Source organism: Solea solea, chromosome 5, assembly GCF_958295425.1.
Source record: "Solea solea chromosome 5, fSolSol10.1, whole genome shotgun sequence".
Lineage (NCBI taxonomy): Eukaryota > Metazoa > Chordata > Actinopteri > Pleuronectiformes > Soleidae > Solea > Solea solea.
In genome coordinates this window covers 17,591,199-17,603,257 of record NC_081138.1, presented here as the reverse complement: position 1 = coordinate 17,603,257, position 12,059 = coordinate 17,591,199, and the positions used below count along the sequence as shown (strand labels likewise).

At 42.4% G+C, this 12,059-nt stretch overlaps 1 protein-coding gene across 1 annotated transcript in view; it reads right to left on the bottom strand.

Moving 5' to 3' along the window:
- Positions 1-3,090: 3,090 nt before the first annotated feature.
- tox3 (TOX high mobility group box family member 3) overlaps positions 3,091-12,059 on the bottom strand; it is a 36,757-nt gene continuing 27,788 nt past the window's right edge. Inside the window, exons 4-7 of the mRNA XM_058630177.1 lie at positions 6,006-6,266; positions 5,662-5,892; positions 5,385-5,465; positions 3,091-5,173 (exon numbers count right to left, since the gene is read on the bottom strand). Coding sequence (XP_058486160.1) covers positions 4,328-5,173; positions 5,385-5,465; positions 5,662-5,892; positions 6,006-6,266 — 1,419 coding nt within the window. The 3' untranslated portion in view covers positions 3,091-4,327. The remainder of the gene's footprint in view (positions 5,174-5,384; positions 5,466-5,661; positions 5,893-6,005; positions 6,267-12,059) is intronic.

Sequence of the window (12,059 nt, the reverse complement as noted above, 5' to 3'; positions counted from 1 at the left end):
TTTGTATTGTAATATTGTATTTTGATGCTCAGTCAAAGTGAATCAATTCAAGTCTTATATGCAAAATCCCTCGCTACAAAAGTGCTACAACTAAATATGATTCAATGTTATTAACCCTTTAACACCGAGCACACTGATACAAAGACTCAAACCAATGTTATTTTAAATATATGTTAAACTGTTCAAGTTTCAAATTTAACACGCAAAATCTGGTGTACAACTACAGTGTTTTTAGTTAAAGTGCCTATAACTAGCATATCATTTTAAGGCCGAATATATTATAGAGGCTATAACTGAATTGCCTTAGCAGAGTAGTGCATAATGTTGACAGCTTTAAAAAGACTGGCAGGTCAGATTTACCATTACAGCATTCAACAAAGGAGAGGCAGAAGCCTAAGGGCTGAATCAGTGTCACCTTGGCAACATCACTGCCCATAAATCCAAGGTTAAAAAGTTGCACGAATAAAATGAATGCATTTGTGAGTTCACATGTTGAAGATGGGGATTCAGTGCATATGTGATTATTTACACTTCAGCTAATATTTCCTTCATTTATTTATTCTTATTTTGGGCACGTTTTCCCCTGATAATTAATACATTTTAACACCTCCATTTATTTGGACAACATATTTAAATACTTAAAGGCAATTCAATGTGAAAGCTTGTTTAAGGGGAGATAAGATTTTGACTAGTTCCCTTGAATGTCCTAACTTTGCTCAGAGGCATGAGCGAATCTGTGGCTCTCCTTCACTCTCGCAGGTCAAAAGTTCTCTCAACAAAAAATGTTACCACTGGTCAGTGATGTCAGCAATTCAACGAGCGCGCAGACCCCAAACAAAGTTCGCTACTCATCGCCAGTATAGTTCTCTCCATAAACCTCACTGTTGCAAGGTCAAGAATTCCTTCAACATGGTCAGCCATTTGACTGGAGGCCTACGTTCCTCTCTGTAAACAAGACTTGGCATTGGACATGGAGAAAAAAGGCTTGTTGTCTATTTTCTTTCTTTCTTTCTTTCTCCTCAAGTTTAGTGTCAGAGCAGAGTGGCAGGTCCTGCATCTGTGACCTGAGTCCAGACTGTGAGATTGGCTGCAGCGTGGGGTCTGATGGTCAGATGGCCAGTGTCAGCAGGGCTTTTGTTCGACTCACATTGTATCTGTGCATTGGACAGGAAAACAACAAAAGAGCCAAATAAATCATTAAAATACTCAATCCCCAGCCTCCACATCTGACTCCTTAGTCATCCTTGGCGCACTGCCGAGCCACTGACCTCAGTAGGGGAGGAGGACAATTAGGTCACCTCGTGATTGCATTACTTAAATGACATATTAATGTCATAGTGCCCTTCATGCATTTCATCAGCGACGGGTAATGATGAGGAAAGAAAGACAGAAAGAAAGAAAGAAGCATGGCGGATATTGATTGCTTCATACTTCAACGATCATATTGCATTGTGGAAGAAATATTTATCCTACAGATACAACAAAATGTACCGCATGAAGCAGGTGGAGTTTATGTATTCACCTGCCTAAATGAAACCACTCTCTATTATAGCCGCTGCAGTGTATTATGGTTGTAAATCGTGCGCGTGTGTGTGTGTATAACAATGTTTTGAAAATATCTGTAACCTTTTTATTGCAGAGTCCCATAATTCCAACCCTGGCTGTGAGATATTTGTACACACAGTGACCGCAGTACTGAGGGGTTATGGAATAACAAGGAGGCCCATGCATTATTAATGGGCTCTGCTGTGAATCTGTTCAGAATAATAACAGCGATTTCCCAGAGCCTCATTACTGTGTGTTTTTAAAGCATGTGTTTGGTATCCATGGACACCCACTCTCACATTCCCCTCTTCTCCCCTTGTATTGAAATTCAGGTCATGCACAGCACTTGCTGTTTTTAATTTTCATTTCATCATAAGCACTTTAAGACTGTTGCCAGCATTTATTTGCAGTTTTCCTGCAGACCTCTTCACTCGGGCTGCTAACGGGACAGATGCTGCAATTAATCAAGGCAGAGAAATGGGCACGGTTTCCACACGGAGCTGAGCGGCCAATCACAGCGGCAGCGGTGACAGACAGACCTCAGCCCGGATTACAAATGCTTTTTTTTTTTTTTTTTTTTTTTAAAGTAGCTAATTGAAAAACAAAATGTAAAAAAAAAAAAAAAAAAAAAAAAACATTCCATCCACCATGCCGCTATCACAGAAGCACAGGGGATTCTCACTCCTAATTTGTAACTAACATTAACTCGTGTTTAAAAATGTCTCAGCTGCCTGTGGAAAAAAAAAAGAAAAAGGCCATCTCTGGGCCAGTGGATTCACAGCCTATTGTGAAGATATGATAATTATTGTTTGCCTGCCTTCCCTCCCCCGCTCACCATATTATTCAACGGAGCTCAGCAAACCCCTGGGGATGTCTTGGAAATGAAGCGATTTTGAAGGGAATAAGAAAGAAGCAGAATCCAATGCACTGGTGTGCGAGTAGGGAACCGTTATTGAGACGAGTACCAGTTACATGCTGACCCTGTCGCGTATCAGCATGGTTTTTACACACAGTTACAATGGACTTCCAGTCAGATCACTGAGAGACAGCACACACTATAATAATGCCAACATTAATGCTCATTTTCCCTGCAAAGCATTTTTCCCCCCCCCCCTCTGGTAGAAGTCTTCCCTACAAAATATCAAGTGTTTCTATTTCAATAGTTTACAACGAGATAACTTTGGAAACAAACAAATTCCTTCAAATAAATATTTGTGATTGATAGTTTAATTTTGAACAGCAACACAAAGAAATATATAATACTTCATACAAAATTATGGCTACTATCATATTAGAGATGGAACGTCTCTGGATTTGACTTCATGGCCCAACAAAAAACGCAAACTTTAAATTAGTTTTTTTTCTCAAATAAGCCCAAAACGTCTCGTCTATGAACTCCGTACCCATGTGCACTTATCCTATCGACCGTTTCCAGAAGCAGTTGGTTTGTAAGCAAAATGCAAACAGAATGAATTACTGCCATTATAACTCATAAAAAAAGTATAAAAGAGCAGAAATGCACTATGTGATATAGCAATCCACAGGTCATTTAACAATGTTTTAATTAAAGCCTCACATATTAAAACTTTACAACAGGTGATATGAAAAATGTACAACATTTCCTTTTTCTCAGGGACTATACAGCTGGCAAAAAATACCTCCGATATCTTTTCAGTTGGCTTTGGCAGTGCAACAAACTGGCTCTGCTAGTTTCTCCTTTTTTTTCCCCCCTTCTTTTAAACAAAGACGGTATCAATAAGCAGAATAAAAATACATCAATCCCCAAACCATCTTCCTTGATCCAGAAATGAGCATTTCCCATAAAATATCCCCCTTTTGCTTCACAAAATAAAAACATAATTTAATTGTTAAACATCTGAAGTAAAAACAAATAGATTAAAGACGACTTCTTCACGAAGGGGGGGGTGTTGGTTGGGTTGTGTCGGTTTAAATGCTTTGGGGCAAATCACCTGGAGGGTAGATTACTGGATAAAGGAGGTCTCAGCTCTCCCCACTCTACAAAACATGTACAGCAGATTACAGCTACAGTTTGATGATGTGATTACATAAATGATTTATGGCAGTCTTTGTCTGAGTCCGTTCAGCCATATTTCCAGTTCCCCTTATTCTCTACGACAATGTTTGCGATGTGGTTTGAACGTGTTGAAATATCGCCAGGCGCTCCGACGAGCGCGCGACTCGATTTGACTCGATTCCTCCGTGCCATTTCAACGGTTAACAGCTGCGAGACGCCCGGTGAAGGAGAACGGTTGAAGTAAACAAAAGTGTCGTTATATTTTGCCCAGTGTCAGAACAAAGACTGATGTGTGGGTTACTTGTTTCCAGCAAGGATCCTGTGAGTCATTACGTCCAGGAAACAACGGATACAAATCCTACTAAAACCCGGAAAAAGAATTTCGTTTTGCTGCAGTGAATTGACAACTCTGGCCTCATAAATAAGATTTATTGTTAAATAAAACAGCAAAAGACACACCGTGTGCCCCCAGTAAGTTCAAATCGACAACTGAAAAAGACCTCACAAACAAATAAACAATTGCTGGGCGGTCGCCGCAACCGTCGCAGTTCAGCCTATTTTATAGACAAAACCCCAGCTAACATGTTTAACTCCTGTACATGCATGTGCATATCCGTCTATAACAATGGACAAGTTCTTTGTTTAACATTCTAAATCTTACACACTTCTTAAGTGCAACTTAGAAAAGCAACATGGAATGATGCTTTTATTTTATTCCTGTTCTTTGAGATAGGATTTCCATTTGGCTCAGTAAATGCTGACCTGGGACAGGACCTGAGCATGGGCCTGGATTTGGGAGGGGTGTGGCTGCTGCTGTGGGGGAGGCTGGGGGCTGCCCAGTGACGCACCGGGTGTACCGGGAGAGTGCTGGGGTGGGGAACACTGGGACTGATGCTGCTGCTGCTGCTGTTGCTGCTGGAGATGTTGAATCTGCTGCTGATGCAGCTGATGGTGCATCTGCATTTGCTGCAGCTGCATTTGCTGTTGTTGTTGCTGCTGTTGCTGCTGCTGCTGCTGCTGCTGTTGTTGCTGCTGCTGCTGCTGCTGCTGCTGTTGTTGCTGTTGCTGCTGCTGCTGCTGCTGCATGTGATGCTGCTGCAGCTGTTGCTGGAGGTGGTGTTGGAAATGCTGATGCTGCATCTGTTGCTGGATCTGCTGGTGATGCATCTGCTGCTGCTGCATCTGATGGTGCTGGAGGTGCTGCTGCATCTGCTGCTGCTGTTGCTGGAGCTGCTGCATCGAATGCTGCTGCTGCACCGGTTGCATGGGCGGGCTCATCTGAGACACTGCCGTGGACTGGGCACCTGCCACCATGCCCCCACCTCCACTACCCATCTGGCCAAGCAACTGTGGTGGGATCCCACCAGACATGTTCTGGTGGGAAACTGTGACAGAGGTCACAATCTGATTGCCTCCTAGTCTCATCTGCAGAGGCTTTGGGGCAATGGCCCGTTGAAGGGCCTGGGATGCTGGCGACATGGAAGGGTGCTGGTTGAGGGGTGAAGACAGCACCAGGCCCGGGGACAGGCTGGTGGAGGCCAAGGTCTGCTGCACTGAGCGGATAGTCTGGGCCTCAGCGGATTCTGCTGCAGCCTGGATTAAAAAAAACATCAGAAATCATCTACAAAGCCACACCTTTCACAAAAGTTAGTCCATGCATTTTCTGCGCCTCAAATTACTTCAGTTATTAAAAAAAAACTAAAATTTCACGGTGCATAATACATTACGACAAATTTGGAAATTCAATTTACCGTACTGTCAAAGTCACACATTTGTCAGGTGAAATGAAGTGGCAGTTTCTCACCTTGGAAACCAGACTAGCACGGTATGCGGCAAGGGCTTTTAAATATTCTTTCTTGGCAGCTTCTGTTTTGCTTTTGTAAACCTGAGAGGAGAAAAAGTTAAGTAAAAATGCAAACATTTAATCATTTAAAAGGCAATTCTTTTGAGCTCAGGCATCATATAGTACATCACACACAGACACTGAATAATATTCACTTCTAACTCATAGATTAGTACAAATAAGTATCAACATATTTGAATGGTGCGAATAACAAATAACAAGTTATGTTGTACAGTACCTGCTTCTGCTCCTCTCCAAGACCATCCCACATGGAGGCCACAATCTTGGACACCTCCCCAAAGGTGGCGTTGGGATTTTGACCCTTGATGGCGGCCTGGGTGTCTCTGAAGAACAGGGCATAAGCGGACACTGGCTTCTGAGGCTCATTGGGATCCTTCTTCTTCTTCTTCTTAGGAGTCTTGGGTTTCTTTGTGGGATCTATGGGAGCTGGTCGCTTCTCACCAATGACCTGCAGAAACAGAACACTTTGAGATGCAGAAATGTACTAAAACGTTTGTTTTTTTACGCCTGCATGTTATTTCCCCCCCAACAATTAGTCTAGATATAAATCATCTCCCTGACCCTGTTGCCGTCATCCTGGTCATCTTCATTTATGGAGCTGGAGGGTGATGGTGTGGCAGACTTGCTGGCCGGTGGAGACGGGGAGGTATGGGTGATGTTGGGTCCTGCCATGTTTAGGTTCTGTGTGTTGAGCTGGGATTGGTTGATAGTGGTCAGCTGATTCCGGGCTATCATCCCATTGGAGCTGTTCATGCTGATGATGGACTTCATCACCATGGCTGGGTTAGGTGGGTACTGGCGAAGGTGGCCCGAGCCCACGTTCTGTGATACAAAAGGAAAGAGAGGAGTTGATGAGAGAGCGATCAGATCATATTTAGCAGAATATTTTGTTGGTCCATTTTCTTCTGCTTTCACACTGTTACACACAAGATATCTCTGTACTCAATAAGACAGCCTGCTGCCCAGTGTAAGAAGATCATGAAGGTGTATCCCCTTACCAGACAGGAAATCGGGTCACTAGATTCTTTGGATTGTTATGTGGCAGATCATATGTCACAATGTCCTGGGTCTTAAATGTCTCTATTACAGGCCATGATAAATTATCTGGACACCTGAGGAGCCAGCTTTAGAAGTCAGTAATAGACGGCTACATAGCTCCGTTGATTCATTTCAAAACTCCATTGTATGGAAATCTGTGACAGCTTTTGACTGGCCGGTCTCTGGGGGGCGGAGGAAGAGGACTCAGTTCCCTGCACTGCGCTACACAACTTCAAATTTAACAATAAAAAAAATACCATTTTCCGGTCAGTTTGTACACATTAGTTTGAGATGACCACAAGCTGAGATGCTTTGGCGCCGTTTAGATTTAGAGTTGTATCTCTGTGAAAGACCCACAATTCATAAATAATGTTTGACCACGCAAAAAGTGGATATAATCAAATCCATAAATCAACCAGTTGAAGGTTTAATGCTCAAGAGCTTTGGGGCGGCTCGTCTCTCTCTTCTACCATCCGGGGTATAATGTAATAACATTTTCAAAATCTCTTGCGCTACTTTTTTATCTTAAAGAAGTTCTTGAAGGAATCGTACACAAGGTGTAGGTCGCATGGTGAGGACGGAATGACGAGGCCTGCCAGCTCCCCAGAGGAACGACTGATCAGGGAGCCGGCAGAGCTGACATGGTGCAGGGGAGGGGACGGGAGCACAACAGAAAAGGTGATTTGTTCTCCGAGGATACATCCATCTACTTTTCAGCAGCACAAACTCAATCTCCCCTCACATCAACACATCATAAACCCACGCACCTGGCTTTATTGAAAGAACCTTATGAATGCCTGCTTCCAAAACAATATTGGAACACCCTTTCAGACAGAAACATATTGGATCTACAACCCATTTCTTTCTCATATGCCATGTCTACTGCTTATCATAAACACAATCTGGGAAGTGAGAGCAGATTTATATTTACATCGGCAAGACGGATTCCGCTAAAGGTGAGAGTGAGTTAGGGGAGCAATCGGAGACGTATTGTTGTGACTCTTCAAATGTGGAAGCGTTCCGTATTTTCCTCGCAAATAAAAGCCGCGATGAACAAGACTGTGACCGAACGCCACGTATCGGCAACCCACCGCGTTCCAATCGCTACTGTCATCTTCATTACCGAAAAAGGCAATGGCTCGCAGTTTGCCCACTGCTCGCTGTGAACATCAAAGACGCGTACACTGAGCTCATTAGCCGTGGCCATCTGTATCACTTTTGTCCAACCCCTATGATGCAGTTTCAACTCACATAAAACGGCCTGTTCGGTCATGTGTGTGGAATAGGATTTTTTTCCACACACATGATGAAAACTTAAAACACTTAAAGACATTATTCAGGCTGATGAATATAACGTATTTCATCACATATTAGATCAGTAAAGAGTGGCATCAACGTGACAGTTCACCAGTGCGACACCAGCATTAGCATGTCTGATCAGAATGAAAAGATAACAGCTAATAACACACACACACACACACACGAGTGAAGGAAATCATCTTAAATAACAGTCGCCTTGATTGTGAATATGATTCTGGTGCTAGGATGTTTATTTATGTCCCTCTGCCTCCTCATTTGCATTTTGATTGCAGCATTGTCAGCAGTCACAGCACACATCCAACCAGATATTTTGATAGTGATCGTAAATCTGCAAGTAAGTCCTTTTTTTCCCCGAGTGCACAGGGCCAGATGCGCCCTCCTCAGTCAGGATTGTCTTTGTATGTTTTACACTAACAAGCTGAAGTCTAGTCTGCAACCCATGTTTGTTTTTTTCTTCTTTTCCTCATTGTGTTGCTGCTGTCAGCATCGACATAACGCTGTTAACAACATGGTGCAGAAGAATTAAAATAAATAAATAAAAAGAACTGGCTTATTGCTTCATCCAGTCCTAATCACAGCTGCTACAGATTACATTCACCAAGGTGATACAAATCTCAGGTTTAAGCACCAGTCTGATGGCAAAGATATTGGGAGTGGGAATTTGAGGTGAATTTAAGAACAGTAGCATGACATACTAAGTTGTAACAGGCTGAAAGAATGTTAACAAGTTCAATTTCCATTCAATCAATGCCGGGGCTCTTGGAACTGTTCCATGGCAGGAGTGGGGTAAAATCATCTATATGGTAATTATAAGGATGAATTCCCCAGTAACTTTTGCCAGCATTAAAGGTCAGTCCTATTAAAGATAGTTTATCAGCACTCTGCACATATTGCTTTACTCGGCTTTTAAACGGGTACATCATTTTTTCTTCTCTCTATTTTCTGCAACCTGCTGAAGTCTGTGCTTAAGCCAAATGAGAAAAATGGAATTGTGAATGCTGGTAAAGGCTATAATAGCATGAAGATAAATTGTTTTTCTTTCCCCTGCCCTGTCTGAGTCAAACACACTTCTCTCTCCCTCCCTCTCTCTCTCTCTGTGGTGTGCAAACTCAGTCTATCCGCCGTGCCAACCTCTAACCCCCACTTAAAAACAAATCTCTCTCCCTTCAACGACACCCCCCACCCCCCAAAGTTCCCCGCCACCCTTACAATGTGGGACCGGCAGGTTCCCTCCCCTTGGTCTGGGTACAGCCGTTGACCCATACCTCTTTCATCCATTTCTCTTGATGCATTATGGGTATTTAAAACTTGTCCAACACGGCATCATTTCATTTTCAGAGCTGCCGGAGAAAAGTAAATCACAGAATCAATCATGCAGAAGGTCAAGCTGAGTCTTCATTACAAGCATTGCATGCTTGCATGAATATCTTTCATTTCTGACTGACCCAATGTGTCACAATAGCTGTCAGTCGAGGGAGAGAAGAAGAAAGAAGCGGAGCGAGAAAAGGAAAAGAAAAAAAAAAAAATCCACTCTCTTAAATTGATGTACAACTCATGTCAGTGCTTCTTGGCTTGGAAGGGAGATAAGAGGGAAGTGTGGAAAAACATGCTTTCTGCAACAGTGCTCATATTTTCCATTTGATTCAGGATATAGTGGTTTCTGACCAGTCAAAACCCAGGGCATTATTCTCACTGGTAATCTCCACAATATCAAGGCATATCAAATCATGTGAACAACACACTGTAAATGGGTTTTTCAGCCTCTCTTTCACCTTGCATGATGCATGGGGCCCAAACACTGTTACACATTAGCATATTTTTGCTGCTGTAAAAGCTAATGACATTTTGGGATGAAAAAATATATCATAATACGTCGCCACATGGTGGCAAATGTATTAGGGGAGCAGGGCTTGTATCTCCTCAATATTGATTTTAACATGCAGCACAACTGGTTGACTACTGTAGGTTTCAAATCCAATCATGGAGGACACAGAGCCCCATTTCAGTACATCCTTACACGTGTCAAGAAAAAACTCAAATGTGGCAAAGGCACCAGGTGTTTTTTGAAATAGAACCCAGAGACCCTCGCTGTGCAGGAGGGAGAAAATCGGGAAGAAAATTGTGAATAAAGCAATACTGGCAGCTCTAACTCCAGTACTATTTGGCACTATTGAGACTCAATCACAGATCAGAAGGACACATGCTGGGAGACAAAAATGAGAGTCAGAAGCTTGTTAGGAGAGCAGATTAAATAAATAATGACTTCAGATCCAGGGCTGTGCCAGGCACATTGCAGTTGAGAAAATGTACTTCTCTTTGTAGAAGCTCGGCATCTGTGGCCAATTTGCCAAACATACGCTGCACATTATGGGGACAGGAATTAGCAGAACACTTGGCAAAGCAATGACATGGAAGAAGCTTTTGAAAATAGCCAAGGTATATTCACTGGTTGGGTTTCTCATTAAGTCCTGATAAGAGACAGGATTTCACACACACACTCAATATTCTCTAACAGCAAGCCTGAGCACAGAAAGGAAACCCAGGACAAGGTGTTATAAGAAATATAAGCATGGTGGCTTGATGAAAAATGTAATTGCGCTAGTGCGCGGTTTATTTGTTTGCCCCTGCAGCCATAACAAATAATACAGAATGTAATCATGTATATAAGGTTGTCATCCCTTTATCAGTGCGCTGACAAAATGACAAAACACCCCTCTTAGGGGGCTTCGTAAATCATTGTCTCTGTGTATAGAATTCACTTGGAAAAAAGCATTGTTACTTATCTCATTAAAAAAAAAAAGAAGAAGTTGCGTTCTCTTTTTGAAGATGGAGATAAACCCACAGATGAATAGCATTTTCCACAGGCATTGTCACAGGACTTTTGGGTATCAATCCCATTTACTAGAAAAATGAAGGGCCACCGCCGCCCCTGCGATACAATGTGCGATGACTGATAACGAGTGAGTGGTGTGCCAATGACAATGCCACAAGGCAAGGAGCAGAAACCCATATTCTCCCTCTCGGTTTTTAATAGAGTCTGCACAATCAGAGACATGAGCCATGCAAATGGTGTTAAAGAGGAATAATGTTTGAGAATCAAATCTAATCCTCCAGCAAGTCGTGAGAAAGTCAGGGAATGTAATTGTGTCAAGGTTCTGTTTCTTCCAGATGTAGAAAGCTTAACTGACCATGAAATGAAAATTCTTTAGGCAAAAGCCTTCTGGGGCTCACTTACTGTATACTGCAGAAATATTTTAAAAGCTGCAATTATTTGACATGCCAGGAGCATGGAAGGAAGAAGAAAAAAAAACTGTAAAGTTTTATAGCTCCTTCCCATATGGAATGTAAATAAATAGCTCTAATATCCGTGAGATTCAAAAAAAAATGTGTTTAAGAGAAGTCAGAGAGGCGGGGGGGTTTCAAACATTTTCATTTAATCAAACAATTATAACGATTATGACACGTTTCCTGTGCTTCGTGGTTCACAGGGCAAACTCAGCATCGCTATCATCATTTCTCAGCTCATTCCTTTGTCCTTTCGTTTTTTTCCCTTTCTCCTAAATGAATCTCCCGTGTTCGTAATAGGTCTGTAAGACAACTAGTCGGCCAGTGACATTTCCATTTTTCCTCCTCAATGCCTCTATGATTGTGGCATTTGAAAATGTCTTTCCACGCCGAGACAACAATCTCACCATCTATGGTACAGTATCAACATAAAGAGACTTATTACTTTGCCTAGTGTTCCACATTTGACCATCTGTGTCAGAGGGAAGACGGATTAACAAATATGTTCGTCGAGGAAGGTAATCCTCAACAATACAGAGACAAATCGGAACCTGCACTCCACACACAAAGCAGGTGCATGAGACATTAGACTGAACCATGCATCAGCATCATGAATTAAATATGAGCATGTGAATCTGTGGCACTTTTGGGTCCCATTTTCACTGTCCTTCTGGGGCTGCATGTGCTTTGTGCTCAAACACCTGTGATCTATTCACATCTGCTCACCTTACAGAGGAAGCTCCTCCACACCTTTTTTTTTCTTCTTCTTCTTTTTAATAAATACACTCACAGTAAGTAACATAATATCATGACATTTACTCAACGTGATCATATACCTTCTGCGCTGTAAACAAGGCCAGATGCTGTGCCAGATGCACTGACAACAGGAGGCGTACAAAAAACTCTGAAGGAGACGTCATGGCTCAGTATAAAGGGCCCATTACAGGACTGTATGCTTCTGGCATCAGAGGT